This window comes from Puntigrus tetrazona, chromosome 18 (genome assembly GCF_018831695.1).
Source record: "Puntigrus tetrazona isolate hp1 chromosome 18, ASM1883169v1, whole genome shotgun sequence".
In the NCBI taxonomy this organism is placed as follows: Eukaryota; Metazoa; Chordata; class Actinopteri; order Cypriniformes; family Cyprinidae; genus Puntigrus; species Puntigrus tetrazona.
In genome coordinates, this window is record NC_056716.1 from 4632847 (window position 1) to 4660010 (window position 27164).

The following is a 27164-nucleotide window of genomic DNA, read 5'->3' on the forward strand; positions in this document are numbered from 1 at the left end:
CATCTATGGTTTCACGAAGAACCTTTAATATCCACTGAACCTTTTTAATTGCACAAAAGGTTCTTTATAGTAGAAAATGGTTCTTTAGATGTTCTCACACCAAGTAAAAAGGTTAAAGTTTCTTTGAAGAAACCGACCAAACCAGAAAACTTTTATTCCACTTTATGTAAAAATAAACATTTAGAATCAAATGTTTTTATGGGCGAAAAAAGGGTAAGTCAAAGACAAAAGCACAACAATATTATGCGAATACTTTATTATCAATGTGTGAATGGTGTTAGCTTTTCATCTGGATATTAATAGTATATGAAAACTATACACCAAAACCAGGCTCTTCCTATTTTTGCTGTATAATTTTTCAAATTGGTATTGAAAGATTCTTTATCTTTATAGATATTTATATATATAATATATAAGCCAAAGTGCATTTCCCGTTTTTTTCCTCTTGTCCATGTACACATTGCACCATACATAAATAATTACATCGTAAAAATGACTCCAGTATTTACAAGTATAATATATATTTCTTATAATATATAAAACTTTATATTAAATCTAAGTAGATGATATTTGGGATAGTCTGTGGAGTCCAAAAGTCTCTCGACACAATTGAGTCCATGTGTGTATGTGTTATCTGTGGTTGTTGAGGAGGATCTCGAGCCAGCATGGGCAGGAAGTGATGAACTGGCGGGAGTAGCAAGGGCCCCAGCCTTTAGCGAAGCTAATGCGCACACTGTTCGGGTCATACGGTCCGTCTAGCAGCTCGGACTCGGCCCCCTGCCTGAGCATGGACGAGCGTTCGTAGTCGAACACTTTGATGGAGTAGCCGGGCATCACCTTGCGCACCACCAAACTACGGCTCCCCGGTACGTCCAGGGTAGGTGAGTTGACGAAGATTGGGTGCTGGCTGCGGTTGTAGGCCCAGACTCCATCTGGCTCTTTGCTGAGGAGCAAGCCGTAGCCGATCTTGCCGCGCGTCCGCTGCACGGTGCTGCTGCGCTGGTCCAGGCTCAGCTGGCCGAGACAGAAGCCCGTGCCTTGAGGTAGGTCATAGAAAATGCTGACGGCGGGCTGGTACACCGTGTAGAGGCGGCCCACCCGTGTCCGATGCTCCCAGTACGCCACGTTACACCAATGACTCTGCTTGGGGGCATCAGGTGACAGACTGGCATCTGAAACGAAAAAAGAGAACAGCCTGTCAGTGAGTAATTTTATCAACATTTGCTGTGGAGTTGAATGCTGCACTGTCATGTGCTGCCTCAAGAGGGCGCTACTTCAAAACTTAATTCCTTAGTTATTTACTTGTATACTGAATGCAAAAGCACAGCTGAAGGTGGGAAACCGTTCAAAATTTTCCCAAAATAAAACAAAAAAATATTATATGACATATATGATATGACAAAATACTTCAGTTGGAGCTTATATGCTCCAAAAAACCATGCATACTTGCAAAGCACACATTATACAGAGCAACCAAACAGCCTTTAAATCAGCTCATTTAATTCACTTTCATGGCTTGGGAGTCTGTCTGCAGACTTCCATCTGGTGCCAAACCCTGAGTGAGTTACAGCTCCCTCAATACGTGTCTATCTCAGCCACACGCACTCTTAAATGTTTCCAAGCACAATGCGCCACGCATTGTGTGCATTTCTGCCCGTTCTTTCTTGATCCGGGGAGAAAGTATTTGTGGAAGGGGGGATATGGAAAAGCTATGAGCTCATATCCGGCGACAGCTCCCTCCCCCGTCTCTATTCTCCTCCACATTCCTGTGGGTGGGTGATGGTGGTGATGGCTTGGGTGGAGAGGGAGAGTCCCCTCCCTGCCAGCTCCCGCTGTGGGCCTGGGGACAGCTTTCAGCTCCCTGACAACTTAGCACAAGCTTGTGACCCCCTGACCCCTCAGGCTTCACGCTATCAGCTCAGATTAACTTGCACATTGAGTGATGCCATTTTTCGCTCCTGAGTGGCTATTGGCAGGGAGGATTTAAGGGCCAGGTCTATAGTCCCTGTTCATTCAGAGTCAAACAAATACACAAGTACTGGCAAATTTTTTTGTGCACAATAAGTCTTAAGATTTTTTGGTCTCGGCTGAAATAGTTCTTAAGGGCCGTAATTATTAATCATTAGTAACTGCTACCGCAATAATCATTTTTTTTGATTTTTCAGATTTTACTTTATGCAGACAATTTAGATAAGCTACAATGGGTAAACTCTAGAGCAGTAAAATTCTATATTATATATTGCGTTCAGCAGTCTAAATAAGTAAAAAATGACAAAAGCTTTTAAAAACTTGGAAAATATTTTAAAAGTCCTGTAGGGTCGATGTTAACTTATTTTGTTGTATAGAATACAGGCACAAAAAGATTCTAATTCATATTTTTTGTTTATCACGTTGAAGGTAAATAAATATTGATTGAATTTGCATTGCTGGATGAGCTACCCTTTAACCAGTGCCAAGATAGACAATCAAAATAAACACAAACTCATGAATACAAGATACACTGAAAATAAACACCTGAAAGAAATTTAATTCTGCCCATTCAAGCTCAACTGGTTGGATATGTGGAATCAGGACTAATTTTAAACACTTCTCTTTACTGAAATGGCCCCTTGCACAGGGCCCCTGCATGTTAGCATTACAGAATTCCTTGCATCCTCTTGCAAGGTGGTTTTTCTGCCCGAACGGACTAATAAAACCATTGAGCTGGCCGTTTTCATCCAAAAACACTTCATGGAGAATGATGTAAATAAATCATAATAACCGTGCAGATCTTGTCTTGCAGATTTTTCTCTACATTGTGTTGTCTACGTTAGGTCAATGGAAAGAATACAGGAAGGCATGCTTCCAGCTATGCCGCCTAATGAGGGCTGAATTTGAACTTATACCTAAATCAATGAGATGCAAAAAATGAAACAATGCAGCAGGAAGTTTCACATGGCGTCTAACATAGAATTGCTGTGATATGATTAATGCCCCCCGTTTTAATGTGAGCCAGAGGGAGAGAGACACAGAAAGGGGGTTGGTTGAGTCTGCGCTGCCTGTTCTGTGGGTTTAAACAGAGGTGCAAAGATTAAAGGTTAATAATCTATTTAATGTTTAGCTTGGGAGCGAACAATGCTCAGCCCAGAGACCGGCCCTTTTCCTGAGGGTGTTTGTGCATGTGTGTTCATGTGTTTTAAGTATATTAGAGCTAAAGAGAATATCAGCCAATGTTTGTGTTTGAGAGAGGAGTGTGTGTTTTGGCTGTTCTCGCCTGAGCGGTGCCGTGTGAGTGTGTGTCAGTGGGAAAGGAGACGGGGAAGGAAGAGAACTAATCGGGCAAACTCATTAGAATCTTAGAACTCAAATCCAGCCAGTGCCATCTCTTTGTTTTGCAGATTTACTCTTCCTTTACACTCCCTGCTGAAAATTCAGTCTAAGATTGGAACATGGTAGATGCTTTCTAGTTGGTGAAAGCTGACAGAAAAGCCTGGACCAGCAACACATCAACAACCAGTGTTCAACTTTATTCAACTGGATTTTTGCAAATATTGGCACAAACTGCTGGCACATTTTAGCTTACATTTCCTTATATTATATATTACATTTCTTTTGTTATATATAAATTAAAACATATACAGTTATATAAATTATAACATATAAATACTTTTTTGTTTGAGGAGAGCATGATAAAACATCTAAACCTAAAAAAAAACACTTAAAATGTACCATTTTGCAGAGAATATATATGCATTTGAGTTTTACCCCAATGGCAAATATACTTGCATATACCTACATTTAACTTAATATTAACTTAACATTAACATTTAAACTAATGCACAACTTTTGCATGTAATATAAAGTAGGTAATAAAGTAGGTCTATATATTTTATTATTTATTATTGCATTCTTTTTTAGTAAAAATATAGTCAGAGGGTATTTGCACTAAGTTTAAATAGCGATAGATGCTATTTACAATAAGTGTAAATAGCAATTAGATGTTATTTACACTTACTTATAAATAGAATATTTTCTTAGCGATATGCTATTTACACTAAGTGCAAATAGCCATAGCTTATATTTACTCCACGCGAAAAATAGCAGTATTTTTAGCTATTTATACTACTTGCAGCAAATAGTGGCAAATGCCTGCACTTCAGCATTATAGTACATTATAAAGGAGTATGCAATAATAATGTATTGAGTGTAAATTGTACCTTTTATTAAAATAATTAAATGGATGCTGACTAGTTGTGAGAATCAAGCATTACCTACACTTACACCCAACCCTACCCCATGCTTCATTTTCAACTTTTAGATTATTTTCTTTCATTTTTATTGAAAACAAATGCCTTTTTGATTCGATATTAGATGTGCCAAGGGACAAGAATGACATTTGCATTAAAAAGTCTAAATGTTTTTTCACTTACGCCAATGGAATATCGTCCAGCCCAACCACACATTGGTGGGCAATGTTAGTGTAAATAGCCTCTGCCAGCAAGGTGGGCTATTTTCACTTAGTGTAAACAGACGCTCCGAAAAAACATCACACAAAATGTCTGCATCATCCTGCACTTTGATGGCCAATTTATCTGCGGGCTTCGGACCGCTAAAGGACTGCGCCGCGAGTGCGTTTGCCTGTGTGTGCGCATGTGTTCAGGTAGGGGCTGGAAAATGCACATCAGCAAGCGTACAACAAGCAGGATACAGAGTTCCTGTCTCCCCCTTCCCTGGAGGCCTCACTCATGAGTCAGTGAAGAGCCTCTGACAAGCCGCCAGAGCTGGAAATACAGTCTTACTCAGACCAGGGAAGACAGACAGACGGACGGCACCGGGACTCTAATCGCAGCCAATGATGGTACTTTAGTATAATAAACCTCATTTAGGCTATCAACTGCGGAGAGTAGGTGTTAGTTCAAAGGCGGTGGACATCTAAACTCATGTACCTTAATGACTCAGCAACAGTTTAGTTAACAACACTTAAGCGCTGTGGGCCCATCACTTTGAGTACAGATAATAACGGCAGACTAAGTGCTAACTAAAGTGAGAACGCCTTAGAATTCTTTCTGCTTTTCGACGCACTTCGACGAGGGGAGGAAGACAAAAGCTGGGAGCAATTATGCTCCTCTGCGTTCATTTAACCCCAGCACCTTTTAACAGCTTGGTTTACCCATTAGAAAGGTAGAGTATGTTATTATTGTTATTATATTCTCAAAGCTGTCTCCGCCGGTGTCAATCTCCTCGGAGACACACGCTGTCAGCGGCTCCGAGGGGACGGCGGCGTCTCACCCGGGAACAGAAGGATCCACAAGCATGTATAGTACAGGGTTAAAAAAATCTATTTGTTTAATATCATCATTCTGTGCACAGCCCACAGGTGCAAAACTGGTCAAAAACGCACCAGTTGCTTGAGGAAAAGATTATATTAGAGTAGTAAATCGCTCAAAGGAAAGCAAACATGGCCAGCTGAGATCAAACAACGGCGAGGGCCTTGTTGACTTACAAAGTAAGAGCTTAAGGAGGCCGTGAGACTAAAGGTTATTTTGTCAGAAGGCTGAAGTCTTTTATTTAGTCCCTATTTTGTTTTCAGACAAATACCAGCCCCTATTACAAAGCCTGAAATGAACAAAACGCACACACACGCTCAGCTAGACAGCCACAAAGGTATTTCCTTTGAAATTCAGAGCTTGGACATAATGCTCCGGTGGACGTGCTACTCGATCAGTAAGGTAAACATGCAATTCACAGTCCGTTCCCAGGCCAGACGGTCACATTCACATCAAAGGAAAAAACAGTCTATGTTGGACTGGGCGGAATTGTGATATATACACTGAGCGGCCATAAGTGGGCAGGACCGATTTACGTTATTTACACGTGCAATGAAGAAACGTGGAGTAATGAGAAAAATACAGAGTGGGATGTGCCCCAGACAAGTCAAGACGAGGGATAACGTGTTATTAAGGGGTGTTGTTAAGCACAAATGTGTGGTGGTTGTTTACGGTTGTCAAGCAACAGTGCAAAGACTCGTGTGTATATTAACGTGGCAAAATATAGATTTTATCATTTCATTTGGCTGTTTTAAGTCCTATTTAACTCCTGTACCTCTAGTGTTCAAAGCTGGTTTTGCACTGATGTCAGAAAATGAGGTGAAGTACACTTGATTTGTTAAATTTTGAGACAATCTACCAAAGATTTATTTTAAGTATTAAAACTTTTCAGAAACTTTTATTTAGCAAGGATGCATTTGATTGATCAAAAGTGACATTACAATATTTATATTGTTTTTTTAAACCAGAAAATTAAAATATTAAACATTCCAAATATTTTCGACATTGATAATATTATATAAATAATACGTTTAAAAAATATATTAACAGAAAACAGTTTTTTTTTCACAATCTTACAGATTTTTTAATAATAAACACAGCCTTGGTGGTCATAAGAGATGTCTTTCAAAAACCTAAAAAGTGCTCTTAAAATATAAGTATATTAAATGTGCACCTGGTTAAACTATATTGCAGGTGCTCATTGAACAACAATTAAACAGTTTCATGTATTCGCAATTCCCATTGTGTCCCAGTGCATTATAACCAAAGACAACAGGAATGGTATAAAATGAATTATGCATGAAAAAATGTGGGCCATACATTGATCATATTGTATTTCAAACAATGTCTCGCATTACATTTTTGCAGAAGCACAGGAGCGAGACTTCATGTGAGGTGGAACGACTAGTAGAAAGAGATTTGGAGGATCTGCTCACACACACACACACACACACACACACACACACACACCCACACCTCCACACCACACCAAAAAAAAATTCATTTGGGGTGAGTTGGAGGTAATTAACTCTAAGTACACAAAAGGGGGGTTGATTTCAATGGCGATACTATGTGATTATCCACTAATGCTTTTAAAAGCACCATGCAGGCAGGAGAAAAGGCAAGAAAAGAACCGCCTCGAGGTAAACACACGTCCATAGAGCTCTGGGCAGATCCAGAGCGAGAGAAAGATCGAGAGGAAAAACAGCAGCTTGTCATCTCTTCCCACCAAACTACAGGCCCACATCCCTGTCTTTTTCATCCCCTCTAATCCAGGGAATTCTGAAAAGATGAACTCATTCCTCCACAGCACTCCTGCCAGACCTTTTAACCAGAGAGGAAAAGAGACGAAAGAGAGAGAGGGAGAGAGAGAGAGAGAGAGAGACACTGTTGCTTTGGAAATAATGTGATCCTAACATTCATGGCAGCGAAGCTTTCTTGAATTGAACTGAACTGAGAGCAAGCGAGGGGGAGAGAGAGAGAGGGAGAGAAAGAGAGAGAGAGAGAGAGAGAGAGAGAGATGGAGAGGGAGGGAATGGAGGGGGAGTTTGAGTCTCTTATCCTGTGCCAAGGATTAGATTCCCTCCAGCTATTAGACTGTACCACTGCACTGACAGGCGGAGGGGGAGAAAGACAGAGAGTGTTTATGTGAGCAGGAGAAACAGAACGAGAGAGCACAGTGAAGTTTTATGGTGGACAGAATTCATCTTTTGACGCCACTCTTGACAGGCCTGGGCATTCTTCTTCTCGCTGGGGTCAGAGAGGGAAGCTGGAATTACGGTTGCCTGGACTGGAGAAAAAAATGAAACATAACAAACAATGCCGCCGTACTTCCCTTCCTCCGGCCTCTCTTTGGTACGGCTCTGATTTTTTAGACAACTATCACTACAGGGCGACTTACAACACACTAACGGGCCACATTTAGGCTGGCGTCTGTACTATCTCTGCCATCAAAGACTGCTTTATCAGCCAGACGCACTAACTGGGGCGGCACTCTCACACAGATGGGTTTCTTTCTCTTTGACCCGCTCTTCTTTTCTTCCCTGCACTTCATTAATTTTAGAGTTTTTACAGTTTTCTCAGGCTCCTTGTTACCATTGCTGGGCTGTTAAAAGTGGTGAGACAACATAACTTAGGCGGTAGAAGTAAAAGCAAAGAAATCGTGCTGAGAGAATAACTGACAGTTGAGTATTAAAGATACCAGGAAAACAAAATGACATTTTTCTGCCTACTTTAAATCATCTATTCGCTAGTGTTAATTTCACTTTTTGAGAATATTATATTTAAAATACACTTTTTTAAAAAATGAACAAAAGTGATTTTTATGTCCATAGAAAGAACATTAAATGTAGGTAAAGTGTCTACTTTCAAATAAGTTTTTGAATTGAAGAAGTCTTTGATTGAAATATTTCCGTAAAAATTTAAACAACATGCTTACTCTGACTTACATGAAATATATAAAAGAATAAGGAAGCGTATGAAATTTTATCATGTTTTAAATTAGTGAAAAAAAATACTGGCAAATGCGCAAAACCTGTGATAGTGGAAAATTGTAATTTTTTCAATTATCATTATTTATTCAATGACTTGTGCAGCTTTACATTTAGGGGCTATGCAATCTTTTATGAAAATGCTGATAAACTGAATTCACAGCCTACATTTATGGAGTGCATCGCAAATGGCAAGTGTGTATTTTAATCCCTTCACTATGGCTCAATAGTGTTAATGACGACTTGGTCAAATGTGCGTAAGATTCACACCTCAGACCCATATAAAGCACAGCTTAGCTAGTCAGATTCACTGACGGCCGCTGCTGTCCTGCCTCTCTGGATTCCGTAACACTCACTAGTGTTGACATTTCAACACATGGGCCATCTGAGCCCAGAGCAACAAATGAACGAGTATGCGGTCTCCCCAGGTCAGATCGCTGGGCCTCTGCCGTGATTTCCACAGCAAAGTCAAACGGTGCGAAGACCCACAGATCTGTGTACTGATCTCCACGGGTGAGACTTAGCCAGAAGGACTGGGGGATCCAAAGCGAATTCCTTTACCATGAGAACAGACGGGGCAGTGTGAAGGACAAACTCCCAGAAACACAGACCATCTACTGCTCGCTCGCAACCTCACACTGCTGCTGCTTCTATATGGGAGTGTGGGATAGATTATTGGTTCGTGTTTGAGTGTTTGAATGTTTACCACTTTCAAGGTGCAAAACACAGATTAAAGGTGACTGTATAGTATTTAAGAAGCCAGGAAAATATCCATCACTTAAGTCATAAAGATCTGATGAACTCTGAAACCCTTTCACTAAGTGCTTATCAGTCATTTAGTCAACACTTTTATCCAAAGCAAATTAAAGTACACTCATTATGGGGACATTCCAAAATCTTGCAGTTAAAATCCCTAAAAAGTAATTACTAAGTTACACCACCCTGTTAAAACATCTCTTTAAAACAATATGGATTACTGTGCTTATATTTTCACTGGATCCACCACATAAAATAAAATATAAAAATAAATATTTCTTATACGTGCATGTGCATGTTTTTATGTAAATATACTGTATAAGTATATATATATATAGATATATATATATATATATATATATATATATATATATATATATATATATATATATATATATATATATATAGATATAATTTTACATTTTTATATATAAATAAAATATAAAAAGAAGAATTAAATCTAACATGAGACTAACTACAACAACATAAAATTATTTGTACATTTGTTGTTATTGTGTTTCTTTTTCTTGCATAGCAATAGCAGTTAAATGACCAATTACAACTTTGCGGAATCAATCTGGCATACGATTATTTATCATTTTCAAACCATCATATCTGATGCTGCCAAGACTATAACAAATCAGTCTTACATATTTGAAGACACTTTTAGTACAGCAGAATTCACAACAAAAACAACCAAACGAATAGCTTGCAAGACATAAAACCACACATGCATGATCAATGAATACACAGCAGTGATCCAATAAGGCAAAGAATATCCAAGGAATGAAGATACAAAAAATACAAATCATCTATTATTCAAGTGATTATGATCTGTTAAGTGTAACTTCACAGAAATCCAGACTTTGATCACCGCAAATATTGCTGTCATAAAAGATATTAGTCTTACATTAGTGGGAAATGGGCTCTGGCAGCTGAATGTTACACAGCAGGTACGGTTTCAGAGCGGGGAGCCAGGCCAGCGGTTGAGACAGTTCTTGAGCTCAGGTTAATTTAAGGCGAAAGCTGTGTATTTGGATACAGCCCATCTGCAAGGTGATGGACACATCCTCAGCTCAGATGATGGCGTGCTATTGATCGGCCCAATGGATCATAAACACTCAAGTGAATGCATCCTGACAGCCATGCTACTTCACCTTCTGTTTCAGTCACAAAAGCTTGAAATCACGCAAGCGCTGAGTAGCTACACAGCTGCTTTCTAAAACAAAGCAAATTGTTTATGCCCCTCCATTAAAAATGCACAAGCGAGCACTTCTAATACTTTGTGAGTTATTAAATCTGTCAACATGGACGAAGAGACAGTTTGATGCTCTAGGGCATGGCGATATATAGAGCAATGTTAAATTAACAAGTTACTTCCTAAAGATATTAAGAGTTTCATAAATATTAAAACAGTAGACCAAACATTGTATCACTGTGTTTCATAAGTCCATATAAATACAATTTTTATTAGGCAAACTATTTTTTATTAGGATTCTACTTTATCACAGTATCTGTTGAGAACAAACACAAAAATGTATCAAATATTATAAAAATGAAAATCATTAAGATATAAGATATAATCATCTATGTAAAACAAACTTGCTCCGTTTTAAAAGGCTTACTTTAGAAAAGCTTGTTAGGTAAGAAAGAGACAAAGCAACACAGACAAAGACATAGAAAGACTGAAATAGCCAAGTACCAATGACATAGCCTTGAGGCACACCAGTAGCATATACTTTAATAGACACTCCCCCCAGACATGTTTACCACTAAAATCCATGAAATACCCCACAATAAGCAGAAGTGAATAGGCTTGTTTGCTGTGGGTTTTCAAAGTCCTCAATAAGGGCCACTGAGGTATGGCATGAACTTCTCATTGAGGGCTGTAATTGCATTTAGAAAGAGAGACCAAACTCTGGACACCGAGCAAATACGTCCAGTTAGTGCAGATCAACTTAGTGTTCCTCTTGCTCTCCGGTGCTCACAAATCCCGTTTTGTGTCTCTTAGGGAGTCTTTTGTTCCACGCTTAGATTGACCAACAGGGCAAACTAAAACAGGTACAGTGTGCTTCGTCATACCACTAATCACATCAGACAATGTGCTGCGGCTAAGTGAGTGAAAGAGTGAGTGATTGCAGTTTGATCGCCAGGCCTGTCTCTTATGCTATATCTCTATCTCTCGTTTCTTATCTGTTCTGTAGTCAGTAGTGTGAGGATCAAGGACTCCTAAAAGTTAGAAAAAACAGGCGGCTTCTTCTTTAGTCACTAGAATGAGTTGCCTATTTTGCAAAACCTGTGTACTGCTTGGTCAAATATTTTGTAAGAGTCAAAAGTTAATTGCGTGTCTCATCTGCCAATGACAGCTGAATTGAGAAAACATTAAAGTATATTGTAGGCACTCAATGTCTTGACTTCTGTGGGGGTATAATAGAAGTTCCCCTTCGTGAGACCAGCTCCCTCTGACACGCGTATCCTGCTTGGTTAGTCTGAATAATATTTCCAATTTTGAGCAGCAAACACAAGGGGGAAAAACAACTCTCCTCACAGAGTTCTGGAAAAATCCGAAAATATGCCAGTGCCGATATGATTTAGCCTGACAAGTGTGCACTGCCTTCAACCCTTTTGATTGTAGCACCCGTTTCTAAAACAAGAGAACATCATCACTACTTGGCCAAACTTGTGGAAAGAAAGAAAAAAAAAGAAAAATAAAACAGAGAATTTACAGATTAAAGAGTTTTTAAAGAAATGCTTTGAGAAAAACATTGCGTCATAAAAGTACTCACACCTAAAAGGCGTAATGAAAGGAATAATTCACCTGAAAATGTGAAAAATCTAAAAGAAATAACAATGGCGTTAAATAAATTTCAGTGAACTAAACATTTAAAGACTAGTGCTCCACTACGCCTCACACATCACGTCTGTTTCTCCATGCACGCTCTGTGTCTTTCTCTTAATGAAGGTTAACGTGAGGATGTCGGACTCCATGGGCCCCTGCAGTTAATCCACACAGTGCATTCTGCAGGCCAGAGGAATGCGTTGGCTCTCCCAGTTTTAAAAATACTGACTGCCATAGGTCCCTGCACAACTGTCAATGTTCCTCTGGGGAGGAAGGGGGGAAAACATTCTTCACTTTATTTTAGCTAGGCAATCAAACTGCAGGCCTAAATCACCGCTTGTCCATCCCAGTGCCAGGCACAGGAATTTATTATTACATTGGATCCTAAACTGGTTTGAAAAACGAAACCGGCTTTTGCATCTACTACTGCCACCTTTTTGCCGGCCACCCTCTGGGCGCAGGCCAGCTGAGACCGAAAGCAAAAGCTTTTACGGTGATGGTCACTGAACGGAGTATTGTTCCCCCTTCAACAGCCTTGAGAAGAGGCTTGCTAAAACACTAAACTAACAGTTGGACATTCCATACATTTTTAATGGCATGGCTGCCTCTTTATTTGTTTCCCTAACCCCGTGGCCCGGACTGAATGAATGGCTCTATTGGAGGAGGCAGGCAGGCGCAGCGGCGTGCAGGGTGGAGGGATTGGAGAGATGGGCTGCCCCAGCCTTCCCAGAGCGCACTGCAGGACTCGATCTCTCACTCATTACTGGGTAGGAGCGGGCTCAGTGAGGAAATGATTAGCTGTATGGTCTGCATTTTTACTTTAACTATTCTGTCTTTTGAAACGGACAAACGCATTGGTTGTCACAATTACTAGATGATAAATAAAATAAAATAATGCAATACAGACAATTTTAATTTTAAAATGATTCTGCTTTAATTATTCTACTATGACTGCATTTTGATGTTTTCTGTCCACGCGAAGGTCTAAATTAACATTATAAAAGAAATAAAAGAGAAAAACAACATGCCTGGCTGAAATGGATGTCACATTCACTTACAAGAAGGATTATCATACTGTCAGTAGTGACTCAAATAGTCATTCTTGATATTGATTTTGTGAAATACAAACAATACTGTAAATATAGTCTTTGGAGAAACGCTTTTCCAAAATGGAAAAGCTTCACATCTTGAAATATTTACTGTGGTCAAACAATGTGGTGAGAAAAAATTACAATTTAATCTAATATCCCTAAAATCCAAGACAAGTTCCCCATCAAGAAGGCCAAGCTGCATGTACTTTCACACGCAATCCTACTAACAAAGACAAAAACTTGATACAGTCTCAGAGAGACATAAACATCATGACCATAAACAGATATGCATCTTTTTCTGAATCTGTTGTGAGATACAATAGAGGTGGGCGACTAATTCAGCTGTTCACTATTGGCTGACGAGCATTTGTTTGCCTTGTTTACATGTGTTATGCAAGAGGAAGAGGAAGTCAGTCATTCAAGACAGGAACACACGCTCAAGGAGAGCTGTATGGTATAGCCATGACGGCACGATCCATCAAAGTAAAAAAAAAAAAAACTGCCTGAAATCAAACGAATGCCACACAGACACATGTAGTCTCACACACATATACAAATGCTCATCCCAACCATCACCTCCAGGCCGCTGGGCTTCTCTTCAACATTCCTCAGCTTCCCCCTGCCGTCAAAGGGGTAGTTGAGCAGCCCCTGCGCTACAAAACCCAGGCAAGCTTTTTAAAACAGGATGTTTGGCTGAGGCCTCCTTCCCCTCAAATAAACAATCCGCAGAACCTGATTTTCTGGAGGCAGGGTGGAAGTACTCCAGTCACATTATTTCCACATCCCGTATCCTGGAGCACTTGGGGCCCTGGGGGAGTGTGGGCAGGCTCTGGGGCTGCGGTGGAAACCTGAGGCCCCGTGCCAGGCAACGGGAATAAGGGAGAGGGAGAAAAAAAGATAAAAGGAGGGAAAGAACGAGAGAGGGAAAGATACTGAGGTGAGGGAATATGAGGGGGGAGGGCAAAAGGGTGGCCCCTGCACTGTCAACCCCACTGTGGCTCATTTTTCACTGGCACAGTAACACCGTTACAGCGGCAGGGCAGCGTGTACGTGCGTGGGACCGCTCTGTCTTTCTGTAATATGGACTGGCATGGGTTTTTAGGAAAGAGAGTGGAAAAGGATAGCTCAAACTGAAACTGTCCCAATGCAGAGCTGTTTAGACTCTTAAAGTTACATAACTCATTATTCGTAGTTCTGGTATAAATGATGTAATACAGCTCATGTCACTCCCATGATCCTAGTTTACCTCAGCGATGGAAAAAATACAGACATAGTTAAAGTCTTTGCATTGCATATATAATATCAAATGTCTTTCTCACAATCAATGATTTAAAGCAAAAATGTATTCAGAACATTTTGTCCTCATTTCATGAACAGAAGTGTGAATTTTTTTTTAATATATTATTAGAGTTATTATTATTTTTATTTATTTTATTTTAATTTTTAGTAATTTATTTAGGTGATTTTATCATTTTTATTATTTGAAAAAATATTTCTAAAGTTTATTAATTGACTGATCGATTGATTATATTATTATTATTATTATTATTATTATTATTATTTTTAGCACTTAAACCTAAACTTTTTTCTGTTGCTAAGGCAGTATTTCTAATTTTGGTTTAGATTAAATTTAAACTTAAAGTGCAAACTGTTCCACAGAGTAATTGTTTGGCTTCAGAATGCTTTGGAATACAAAGCTTTTTTTTTCTCTTTTCTTTTTTTGGTAGCAATTTTGATAATTCCATGATGCTTTCTTTGGAGTTTGACAGTACCTGGTCACTACATGATCTCAATGTATAGAAAAGATCATCATAAAGATTTTTTCAAGTTTCACCTTTTGTTTTGTTCTTCTAAATCATACAGGTTTGGAACGACGTCAGGGTAAATAAAAGATGACAGAACTGTTATGACAGATTTAAACGAAAAGAATTTGAAACACAGTCTAGATAGTTTCAAGCATCTGCGAGGCAGTTAATAAACTGAAGGGAAGACATCACATGCCTTTTTAAGGCTTTTTAGAATCTATGGACGCAATCAAATCAGTGGCAATCAGCACGCCGTCACATGCTTCGATTACTTTGTTTAATTGTTGGGCGTCCAGATGCCCTTTTTGTGCACTGCAGAAATGAGGTCAGATCTAGACAGACTGGCATGTGAGTTCTACTGCCAGTTTATCACTTAAAAACATGTCTGTTTGTGATTTTCTGATAGGGAGAGTATGTGATTATACATGTGTCAGACTATCAGCCAAAACAAAACACGCTGGCCTGTACGACAGCAGTTTTATGAAAACAAAGACAAGCAGTTGTACTATGAATACTGTCATCAACTATTGGCTCTTTGTAAAAGGAATTTCACCTGTTTAGATCAGCTCGGATTCAGCACCTCTCATAATTTATGACGCAAACCCTTTTTCCACTGAAATTGTGCAGATTGCCAGATCTCTGAATCTGCCCACATAGTCGTTGGTCTGAGATAACAATAACAACTCAATGTGTTTCTACATGACCAATTTAGCACATTGTAGTGTTTAAATATATAAAGATTTTCATATTTAAATGTATATACTACTCATTTTAATTCATTCAAATGGAGAAAAAGAAATGTATTGGAATTACTCCAATGAATGAGCATCGTGCCACTTATTTTATGTGTTTTTAGGTGGTCTTAAATTAAAAACTATACTCTGAGATAATATCCCACACCCTTCTGGCTTCTGATGTTACCTGTTTATTGTTTAAAACCACCAGATCTAATGGGCTAAGCAGAGCCAGAAAAGACACCAACGCTCTGTTGATGGAAAGGAGGCTTTAGTTTACAGTCACAATGCTGATCAGTTTGGTAAAGTCCTGTAAAGTTGAATGAAACTGTCACAGCTTTCCATTTTTAAGACATACAGCACCAATAGGCTGCACATAGGGACGCCAGCCTGGCTGTGGTCTACTCCCCAAAAACAGAGAGGGCAGTGTAAACATCACAAAGCACCAGGAATGAACCCAGAGTAAAATTACAGATCACCAAACCATTCCTCTATACCTGACTGAGCCTTTCCTCCTCCTCAGGCCAAAACAGCACTCGATGAACCTACACGCACAGCCATCCGACCGCCTTTCCTACATTCTCAAGGAAAAATAAACACGACATACAAAACACAATGGCACCACAGGGCTCCTCGGTGGGATGTGGGGTCTCTCTCGTAGCGATGACACAACTGCAGTAAGTTCGCACTGTGACTGTGACGTCTTAAAGTAAGGACGAGCACACGCATGAAAACACATCGGATTTGCTTCCTTTTCCACATATGGTGACAAATTCCAGGGGGTTTATTAAGGGTGCATCTCTCGGCTGTAGCACGTCTACGGCTGGTCTGAGAATGATTTGTAAACAGCCACTGCTTTTTCGGCCCTGCCGGCCATCCACATCTGTCAGATCCCTCATCGCAGAGACTAATAATCACTGGAAAACAATTCTGCCGCTCTGCAGCAGGGATGTGCATCATTCAGAATCCAATCGAGATCTTTAAATTAATAGCAAATCACTGCACTCAAAAATGAAAGTAGAATAAAGTAGAATTTAGTAGGTTTTGTTTACATAATATGTATGTGTATTGTGTACATTTATTACATATATATACAAACACACGTATATCTATCATATCATTTATATGTAAATATATTTAATACATAACGATTACACATACATATATATATGCATGTGTTTGTATTTATACATAATAGATATACACATATATATTATGTGAGCAAATCTTTTATTTTGGATAATTAATCAACATCAATTTTTGACACCACAAAATTTTAAATAGTCTTTCATTGTCTGTACCAGTATGGAAAAAAAACATTTTCAATTTTCAATACAATTATGCATTTTGTTTTTGTATGAACTAAAAATCCAACACAACATCCTGCAAGTGTACCTGATTCAATTCAAATTACACCCCATGAATCATGACAAAATTGTGCCCACCCGTATGATCATGCTGACATTCTCAGTGAGCATCAGAGGATGAGGAGACCACCTCCCAATACAGGGGCTTGCGAACCACAAAGATCACAAAAACCCCAATACAGAGAGGAAACACAAACTCACATGCATGCAGTTATACAGGAAGCAATGAGACCTACTTCAAAGAACATAATTCTGATCTCCACACGGCCACAACAAGGAGTGAGGAAACAGGTGGGCTGCATTACAACCCAGTCACAGCTACAGAATGTGACTGGAACCACACGCGCGCACACACACACACACACACACACACATTTCTACAGACACACATGTAGCACATCACGACCACATGTTTCGACGGCCATGCTTTGAAAACATAGCGAACACTTAATCAATAGCTGTGCGTTGACACAGTGTAGACATAAACTGACAAACACAGTTGCTTTTGAATCAGAAAATGCGGCTGAAACTCTGAACTACAGACATCCAGATCCAAACAACACAAACAGACAGAGATGTACCCAAACACGGGAGCGCAGACATCTCAGACACCAACACAAACACACAGAAACGCAAATATTCACACGGATTCCAGGACATGCAAAAGAAAAACAGTCGTGCACAAACGCGCAAAAATGCTAAATGCATGCAGAAAGGCTTACAGAAACTCAATGTAGATTTGAGCTGAAAATCCTAATGCAGTGTGCTTCAAACAAACTCACTGAGGCAGCAAGACATCAAAGATCTATTACATAAATAGCCTCAGATCTCAAGCATCCACAGACTGTCTTTCAAACCAAGATGCCAAATTCTCTAAAATCTCGCCCTTGGGCGGCGGGGACTTTTCATCAGGCTCGTTGAGATGTGTTCTGTTGCTATTGTCAAGCAGAGTGGATGAGTGTTTAGAGCAGGAGTTACACTCGCCCAGGGGGCTGCAATCTGCTCCCCCTCCCACCTTTGGCCCCCCGGCCATACTTTTAAGAGCTTTACTAGTTCCTGCATGTGGGTGGGGTGGGATAAGGGACTCGGGGTGGGTGGACGGCCATATGTATGAACGCTTTTAGATTTTAGATCCGTTTCCTTTCTTTCTTGCAGTACAGGTGGCATAAAGGAAAGGGATGAAATTCCATAGGTGGCCCTCTTCAAATCTACATACCTTATGTTTAGTAGTCACCTATGGAATTTGAACAATTTCAGCCACAGACATTCTTTAGAGAGTTCTCAATTCAATGCTTTGCACCAAATTATTATAAGCTGTAATCGAAAAAAAAAAACCTTAATTAGCTTAATTAAAAATGCTTAATTAGCGGAGACACCAGTATTAAAAATCATATACTTTGTATAGAAATAAATGTACATTTTTAAAAAGATAAAAGTTTGAAAAAGCCAGTTACTATAATGAACAGTATAAAAAATAAAAGTGAATTTCTAATAATTTTTTTTTTAAAAAGTGTTAAAAACATTTTTAAATGAGTGTTAGATGGTGGTTAAATACATAGTTTACAACTAAATTTAGCCACCACAATATTAAAAAAGGAATATTCTCCAAAGCTTCCTTCTAACAGCGCTACAATTTTTTTTATCTAAATGCAAAAATAGGGGAAATGAGCATGCTATCACCAATACTGATAAAATGTATGAAAAAATATATACATTAGCACATAACAAATATGGTACCATATGCATGCTAAATAACAATAATAAACACATCTAGTTAAAAAAGCTCCTGCACGTAAGCTAAAAGGCCCGATTATGAACCTACAAGCAAGTCACAGCTCACACGAACCCAATCCAGAGAAAAAAAAATCTCAGCAAGCATTTGAAACATCATTTGTTTGCGCAAGGAGTGTCGCCAGCCTGTGAAGTGGTGGTGACAGGGTGCACGAAGCCACAAGCTCAGGTAGCTCCTTCTGGGAAAGGGGGTGGATTGACACGTTCTCTTTGAATGCTATTTCTAGCGCTGCAAAACAAGGCCTTAGCCTTTCTGTCTCTGCGGCCATGATCCTACGCATGCATGGTGCGGTTCCAGTTTTATGAGAGAAGCATGTTGATTTCATTCCATAAGAGGGGAGTGTTTCATCTCAAACCATGACACGAGATTGTTTCTCCTCTTTTCTCTCAGTGTGGCCCTTTCACAGCAATAGAAAAAAAACCCTACTCCGGTCAAGATAGAGCCGTAAAGGCTGATATGTGCGTTTGTGTGTGCGTGTTCCGTTATGCGCCGTTGTGTGTAGAGCGTATAACGTGACTCGGTGTGCTTGAGTGTGTGTGTGTCCCTGCGAGCTTGGATCTTATTACAGTTTGATCCCACTCAAATATTTCTGAAAGAAAACAGAGGAGGGGAGGTAGGCTCTATGGCCAGCCAACACGGCCCACTGAACCTCTGCTGGGCTCACAATGAGAGCTTTATCTCCACCGCACTCTCTCCACTCCTAATGGCCTTTAATGAGGAGGAGCAAAGCACAACATAAAAACCAAATTACCTGCAAAGTTTGCTCATTTATTCAAACACACTCCAAGGGAACCCGCAGAACTAGGGACAGCGGAAGGTATGCCTCGCTGTTTTCTTTGCATTTTAGACTTTTTTACTGAGCACTTAACCCCTTCCTGGCCCTTAAAACGGACGCAAAGCTATGTCACTGGAATATTCCTGCCAAGCTCGGAGATTTGTATGACAGCTAACAGGGAAAACACCCTCTGCATGCTCGCCGCTTTCTCTTGCAGAAGGGGGGAAAAAGTAAATATCTGGTGCAAGGTCACCATCACAGGCACGTAGCCTTTGTTTGAACAAAGATGTTACCACATGAGCTCTCCGGGACTGGAAAAAACAGCAACAAGTCTGACAATGGTATCACAGACCATGCTGACACGAAGACTCCAAACAAACCCAATTAAAACATTTACGAGCAGATATATTTCAAAAAAAGAAACTCACCTGAGAATTCCCCTTGGGTTACGTTAGGCGAGCTGGCAGCCTCTGTTTCAGTGTAAGACAGTGTGGAATCTGACAGATCTGAGGAGATAAAGGATGTCATCTGGTTAGAGTTTGTCAGTGAGAAATGTTTTTTTAATCCATTTTTTATTTGATGGTACAACTAGGAAAATCATTGCTTTCTATAATACAAATACCCTTTAGCAGTTTAGGGTCATTAATGTTTCTTGAGCACCGAATCAGAATATGACAATCATTTTTGAAGGACCATATGAAACTAGGAGTGTTGCTCGCTAAAAATTGACATTTGCAATCAAAATTAAAAGCATTAAAACGGAAAAGAGATATTTTAACACGTTTTATTATTTATTATTATATTACATATTATTATATATAAATATTTAATATAAAAACATCATTTATATATATATATATATATATATATATATATATATATATATATATATATGCGTATACATACACTCACATATATTATTCAAACAAAAAACTTGATTTTGGATGTGATTAATCATGATTAATCAACATTAATTTATATTATTATAATGCATAAGAGCCTTTTTTTCCTAATCAATAAATCTTAACGACCCCAAACATAGTATAGAATTTTAGTTTTTTTACACAGAAGCATGTTAATCAACATTTTCTGCTTTGCTATCGAGAATTGTGAAATCTCCTTGGTACCGGTGCTGTATCAACAGCTGATACGTTAATATTGAGCCAATCCTAGTTACAAATAAGTGAGTTATCAGGCTGAGCTGCAAACAACCAAAGCATCAGTTCCAGATGGTACCACCTCCTGTCAACAGTGTGCCCGGTGTTGAGCTATGGTACCGAGAGGATATCCCAGCCCAGTGCCAGGCCCCAGCAACCCTCACAACAGACAGGGCCGAGCCCAGGCCGGCTCCAGATTGGCATGCTGAAAATGGGCCCGCCGGATACTGGCTGCAGCCTCCACTGGCTCTCAGTTGGTCACTGTGCCTAATTGCCACCATTAAAATTCTTCACGTTGTTCTACTTTTTGCTTCCCCTTTGGCTCTCAGTAAAGCCAGGGATTCAACCAGTGGGTGACAACTGATGGCACTGACTTATTTTGGCCAGGTTATTTTGTTACAAAGATTTTTTTGTTAAATTTGTCAGTAAATGATCTCACATCATCTGTTCCCTCAAAATGTGCATGATCATATACATCTTTACAAAAAACACATATTAAATCAGCAATTAAGAGTGTGCATGTGAAACTTACCCAGTGGCTTGTGTTCTTCGCTGGGGGAAAGTCTTGAGTATGGAGGAGGAGGCGACTCTAAAATATAATAGCAGTATGATTACAATTGGAAACTGAAAATAAAAGACAATTATACGTAGATATATGATTTAATTTGGACAGGCTAGATTGGGTCTGTGGCTCAAAGCAATATTTTAATGAAAAAACACAATGAAGAGTTGTACAATCTTGTTTACAGAAAATTTATGCATACTGTAAGTCCATATGTTATCTGTATACTAAAAACTACACAGAAAGCTCCCGATTTCTGCAAAATTCAAATGCCCGTCATCAAAGTTCCACACATTTCCTTTGTTGCATGTTTAGATTTTATACTGTTTTGATTTTATACTAATATTTTTAATTATATTTTTTCCATTTAGTTTTTTTCTCAAAACCACTGGAGAAAAATTCTTTCTTGGTCTGGTTATTTTCTATAAGGGTCTCTGCTGCAGGTTTCCTCCAAATTAAAATAAAACAACAACAACACCTTGAATTAAAACGAAAAGTCCAAGCTGTGTTATAGATGATTCATCATTAAATGGCTTGGACACCAGTAATGGATTAATGTAAAAAAACAGTGTATATAAGCCGGTGTAATTGGGTTTTTCGAATTTTCAACGCGCAAAAACTTGTCTAGTAACAAAAGAACGCATTAAAAGTTCGAAGGCACAAAGGAAAAAAGTCTCAGGACAAGTAATGACCTCGCCTTTTGGTCGTGGGGGAAAAAATAAAAGCATAATGTGGACTGTCTCTTTAAGAGTGGCGGCAGTAATTGCCAGGATCCTAAACTCAGTCACTCAGATACACAGCGAGTCAGTCTGGCGCCAGTTGTATGCAAACTGTATATTACCGCCACTCCTTCACCTAAATAGCATGAGGGGTCCTCCTTGGGAAAAAAAAAGGTGACTTTTAAAGCGCAACTTGAAACTGATATAATTTCAAAGCGATAAGTCTTCGCAAAAAGGAAACGTGTTTTCTCCAGTAAACGTTTTCTTAACCTATAGCTACAGCAAAGCAAAATAAAAGTATTTATCGCCAAACATTCACAAGCGAGCCCGTTAGTGATATAAAGTTTCATGGTAAATCCTTGCTAAATACACTGAAAATGTTTGGCCAAACGCTGTTTTACGCGATTTAACGCGCTCACAGACACGGGGCGACGTCTGAACAATACGATTTCTCTATTTAACGTCGTCTGTGAAAAATTAACCTTGACAAACCCCGTCAAAAACCATTGATGGAGCTCGAAGATTGAGAGGGCTCTGTTGTTCAATCGCATGAAAGAAATACCATCTTCATGGGGACACGCATGAGCGCCCGTGAGCTATGTGTGTCCCTACAGAGAACAGAGGGGAGAGAGAGGGGCTGCTGTCTCCCTCAAGCGTCTCTGCTTTGAGAAACTCCAATAAAACGCCGAGCAGAGAGCGTAATTGTCAGTTTGAAGCCTTTGATTTAAAATTATCGTTAAATACGCGAGGATTTATTACGGAAAAACCGATGCGCGGCTTGCCAATCGCCTCAGGTTGCCAGCGTCCTCCGCGCGAGATTGTCAATCTATCGTACGAATGCTAGGAATTTTAATCGTTACGTTAGTCCATCAATCTGTGGGATTTTAAAGCATGCGAAGAGCGGTTTAACGAGTTAATCTGCTCGCTTGAGTCGTCTGAGACTCAACACATCGCAGTGACACCTGAAATTTAGAAACGTGCAAATGTGTCACTGTATTACAGAATTGTGACAAAAAAAGTAGTCGGTAGATGGCTATATTATACTATCACTTGCCAACGACGTGACCAAGGAAGATGTTGAAATAAAAACGCTTAAATTGCTCGGACTTGTGTTTTAGATCTTTAAGGCCACACAGCCAGTGTTTACATGAGATCAGGCATTGATGAAGTTCTCTAAATCAAATGACCGTACAACTAGCCTGTTAGAGAAACAGTCGTTTGGAGAATACATAACCCACGTACCAGCGGATAATTAATAAACTAAGCAGTAGCCTAATTTAATCAAGGTCACACATAGCCAACTGCCCGTCCATTCAGGAACCTGCATGAAGTACGATTTCAAGAACGTTACGGATTTTATAAGCAATTATTATGCATGCACTTTCTGGTTCCCTGGGTGCAATGCAACTCGTTGAAAATTACGAAGCGCAGCAGAAAATAAAAACGCGACAGTTGCAGGGCTGCTACATTGCGGGCAGTGTGCAAACTGCTACTGTTGTCGTTATTTATTAAGCTGTTTAAAGCACTGGAACGTAATCGCTTGCGTTTTACCGACAGCGTTTCACGGCGAATGGCAAGGTGAAATTCTTCTTTGCCGTTGCACTCGTTTTATCAATGGGATTCTGTAGTATATGAATCACTGTAACAACAAAGCTTCTGTGCATCTGTTGGGGGAACCCTGAGGAAAGCCCTTTGGCATACCGGCGGCTCGAAAGCGAAGACTAATAATGAGTAAAATCTAGTCAGTTTATGTTTTAGACACATCCGACAACGGGATCTTCGCTTACCTGGCCCACAGAGTCGGCTATAATGATATGGATTGCAGCACACCACCGGACCGTCCTGAGCCCCGAAGCTCTTGCACTCACAGAGCGCTTTAAGCTGGGCCGTGTGCTGCAGGTCTGACCACCGGTATAGCTTACAGATGAGCAGCTGTGGAGGAGCCATGTGGCCGCCTAACCGCAGCTCGGTCCGCGACACCATCACACAGTCGCTCGGCATCCCTCCTTTGGACTCCACGGCTTCCAACAAAGTATCCAAGGTTTTCTCCTTTAGCCTTTTTAATAACGAATAGGTGGCGGTCTTGAGCTCCTGCTCCATGACGGAGCGAGGTTTCGTCTCCTGGCTCTCAAGAGGACCGGGGTCCCGAGAAGAGCCAACGTTCCTCAGCACGAACTGGCACGAGCCTGGCTCCGGGCTTCTAGACCCAGAATGATGGTCCCGATCTTTAAATAAACAGCAAGTGACTGTTCTACAATCGCTGTCCTGCACAGACCGAGGGCTTCCCATCGTACACACCGTACCCCCATCTTGGTCCAAGACGCCCCCCGAGGTGCCGCCGCCGCTGCTCGCAGCGGGATTCCTCGTACACACTTCCCCATAGTCCACGCCAGGCGACCCGCTCGGGGTCATCGGTCTGAACTCCGTCTTGGGAATTTTCTCTGGGTTGGAGCCAAGCAGATCGTCTCGAGACCCCTCGCCGCTTTTGCCATATCCATCGCCCCCCTCTTTATCTGGAATCAAACGGCTTCTCCAGAGTCGCCGCACAAGACCTGAGCGTTTCGTCCTGAACATACGACAACTTGAAACTCTAGATGAGTTATTTACGTTCAGATCTTTGCGATTTGAAACTATTTCTGAGCTCGTGCAACATTAATGTTGGCCGAATGCCGTGCAGCGCGTGCACAGCCGAGCACCGTATATTGGTGGCAAAACCACAACATTAGTTTTGAAGGCACTATGTTATATTGCATTAAAAAAAAAAAACAGAGGACATCAATAACCCGCGAGGCTACACAGGAAAGCATTCATTTTAGAAGAACGCTGTCAAGCAGCCTACATGTGAACAATGTTTGGAAAGTGGAGCTACAGTGCGATGCTTTTTTTTGATTTGAAATGAAATACGGGTTTTAACTACACCAAAGACTTTTGTTGTCAAAAAACCACGCGAAAAGCTACACTAGTCGCGCGCTCTGAAATGTTTTCGGACTTTGAAACACGTTCAAATCCACTCTTCAACGGCGGGTCTGGTGACATGAATGAAGCTGCTCCTCGGCGAATTAAATCCACAGACAATTCCTCACAGAATTCACCATTCCGGTTGTTTTCCACTATTCCAGCGCACTATTTTTTGCGATCCAAAAATATCCTTGTGCGTGCGCCGGGGCCAGAAAAGGAACAATCCGTGGACTTATAGCGTGCTCCTGGTTCCGTGTTCAGACCTGGTCAAACTGCAACCCAGATCTCTCTCTCTTTCTCCGTTTCTCTCCCTTTTTCCTTTTTTTCTCCCCCTGTCACACACACATACGCACACACACAGGGCCCCCGAGGAGAGCGATGGAGCCATTGGCTGACTACCATCATGTGCTAGTCTAGACACTTTGGCGGCTCTGAGCTGCACTGATTGTTGCGCAAACAAGGTTTCAAGTTTCTTAACTCTTAAAGGCGTAACATCCATCTATTTCTTTTCTCATCATATATCCTAACTAAGATGATTGTTTATTCGAAGCAGAGCAAGAACTGCGAGTAAATTATAACAAATGTAAAAATCCAAGAATTATTTAACAAACAGTTCTGAGATGATGTCAGCGCAATTTGATTTTATTCCAGAGTTTCGACGACGTACCTTTTTTTTTTTTTTTTTTTTTTTTTTTTTTTATAATTTATTTACTGCATAAGCACTTCATAACATAACAAACCACCGAAAGGCTTTAAAGGTGGAATCAGAAGTATTTTATTTATATTTAATGGCCTCTTATTTATTCCCAAAATAAGAGTAGTTTTGGACGTTATACTGACATCTATTGGTGTGGATGCATAAAGTTTGTTTATTTAAATTTTTTATATATTTTCTCATTTTACACATGAATAAAAACTACCTGGAAAATACTGTCTTTGAAAAGAGAGACTTTGCAAAGTGAAGTATAGCCTGTTTCAACACATCTTTTGCTATGTTAATAATAGTAGGAACTAATTAAGTGTTTAGCCTACATGCAGTTTTATTCATGCACAGAAAATGCTTTTTATGTTTCTTTTATGTTTTATGCTTCTCAAAAGTGGTGTTCATTTAATTCATCTTATTTATTTCATTTTTAAATACATATAGCTATTTAAGGACTGCTCTGCACATACAATGTCTGTCTTACACCAGTAACTGCCAGCTTCCTTGTAAATGCTCCTTGCGAATACATCCGAATCGAATTCTAAAATAGTTTTTGTTATTGTGATGCAGTGTGTGCATTACCTGCACATGAGGAATTTTCAGTAGAGCGGGAAGCTTGCAAATTCCATAGAATGACCTCATGAGCTGCAAACGGCTCTCGTTTGGGTGTGAATTCCAGCAATAGGTCATGCGTAGACTGTGAGATGCAGCACCTTTTAAAACCTCTTCAATTTACTAATCCTAAGTAGCCTGAGATGTGATGCATTCATGCAAACACAATACACTTTATTCTTTGACCTTTTGGTTCCATTCATTTTCAATTTCAATGTAAGCTAGATTGTTCCACGTGAATTTTATTTTTCAAATAATAATAATAATAAAGTAAATCTTAGACATGTATATCCAAATGGTAAAGTTCTATGCTTTCCATGACTTTCCATGGATTTCGTATACTCACGCACATAAAGGGTTAAAGACTTTGGCTGGAGTAGACCAGGCGGGGCGACATCTCTCAGTGTATTAACTTGCTCAAAGTAGCAAAAGTTCAGCAATAAACACTGCTGATTGGTTCCCCAACATTTACGACATGCCCCCGGAGACAGGGATTGGTTGAAAGGGAAAGAAAAATGCAAATAGACGCGCCCACTGTTGTTACAATTGACAGTGAATGAAATAAATTTCCCGGCAGCTTGCCAGAAAGCAGAGCACAGTATTTGACACGCTTATTCGGCAAGAAGCTATGTAAATACAGCCTTAACAATGGACTTGCGCTGACAGCCTTATTTATCAAATGATCAAGAGGATGTGAAATTAAACTGTGTGAGAGGAGATCCTATCCAAAAGATCCAATAAGCATCCCAAAATAAAAAAAATCGGTTCAAGTAAGATATCTTAAAGTACACAAAAAATAAAAATCATATTAAAAATGTAATTTAGAGTAAGTGCTTAACTGGCTAAACAAGCTAAATTCTGTATTGTAAAATAAGCAACAACAACAAAGAAGTTGGATTAAAGCACTGCAGCATGTCATGCGTTTATACCCACAAATAGATTTATAATAATGAAACAAAATGAATTATAAAAGTATAAATTGTGCATTTTTCTTTATT

At 39.8% G+C, this 27164-nt stretch overlaps 1 protein-coding gene across 1 annotated transcript; it reads right to left on the bottom strand.

Annotated features, from left to right (window-relative positions):
• Positions 1–241: 241 nt before the first annotated feature.
• On the bottom strand, positions 242–25205 carry smad6b (SMAD family member 6b). Its single transcript, XM_043216671.1, has 4 exons — positions 23681–25205; positions 21145–21201; positions 19884–19961; positions 242–1172 (listed from the first exon to the last, which is right to left on the bottom strand). Exons 1-4 carry the CDS (start codon positions 24465–24467, stop codon positions 631–633), a joined length of 1464 nt encoding a protein of 487 aa, XP_043072606.1. The 5' UTR covers positions 24468–25205; the 3' UTR covers positions 242–630.
• Positions 25206–27164: the final 1959 nt, after the last annotated feature.

Coding starts and splice junctions, on each gene's coding strand:
- smad6b (XM_043216671.1), bottom strand. CDS start 24,467: ATGTTCAGGACGAAACGCTCAGGTCTTGTGCGGCGACTCTGGAGAAGC. Junction 21,202..23,680: donor TAGCCGACTCTGTGGGCCAG/GTAAGCGAAGAT, acceptor ATTATATTTTAG/AGTCGCCTCCTCCTCCATAC. Junction 19,962..21,144: donor CGAAGAACACAAGCCACTGG/GTAAGTTTCACA, acceptor TTATCTCCTCAG/ATCTGTCAGATTCCACACTG.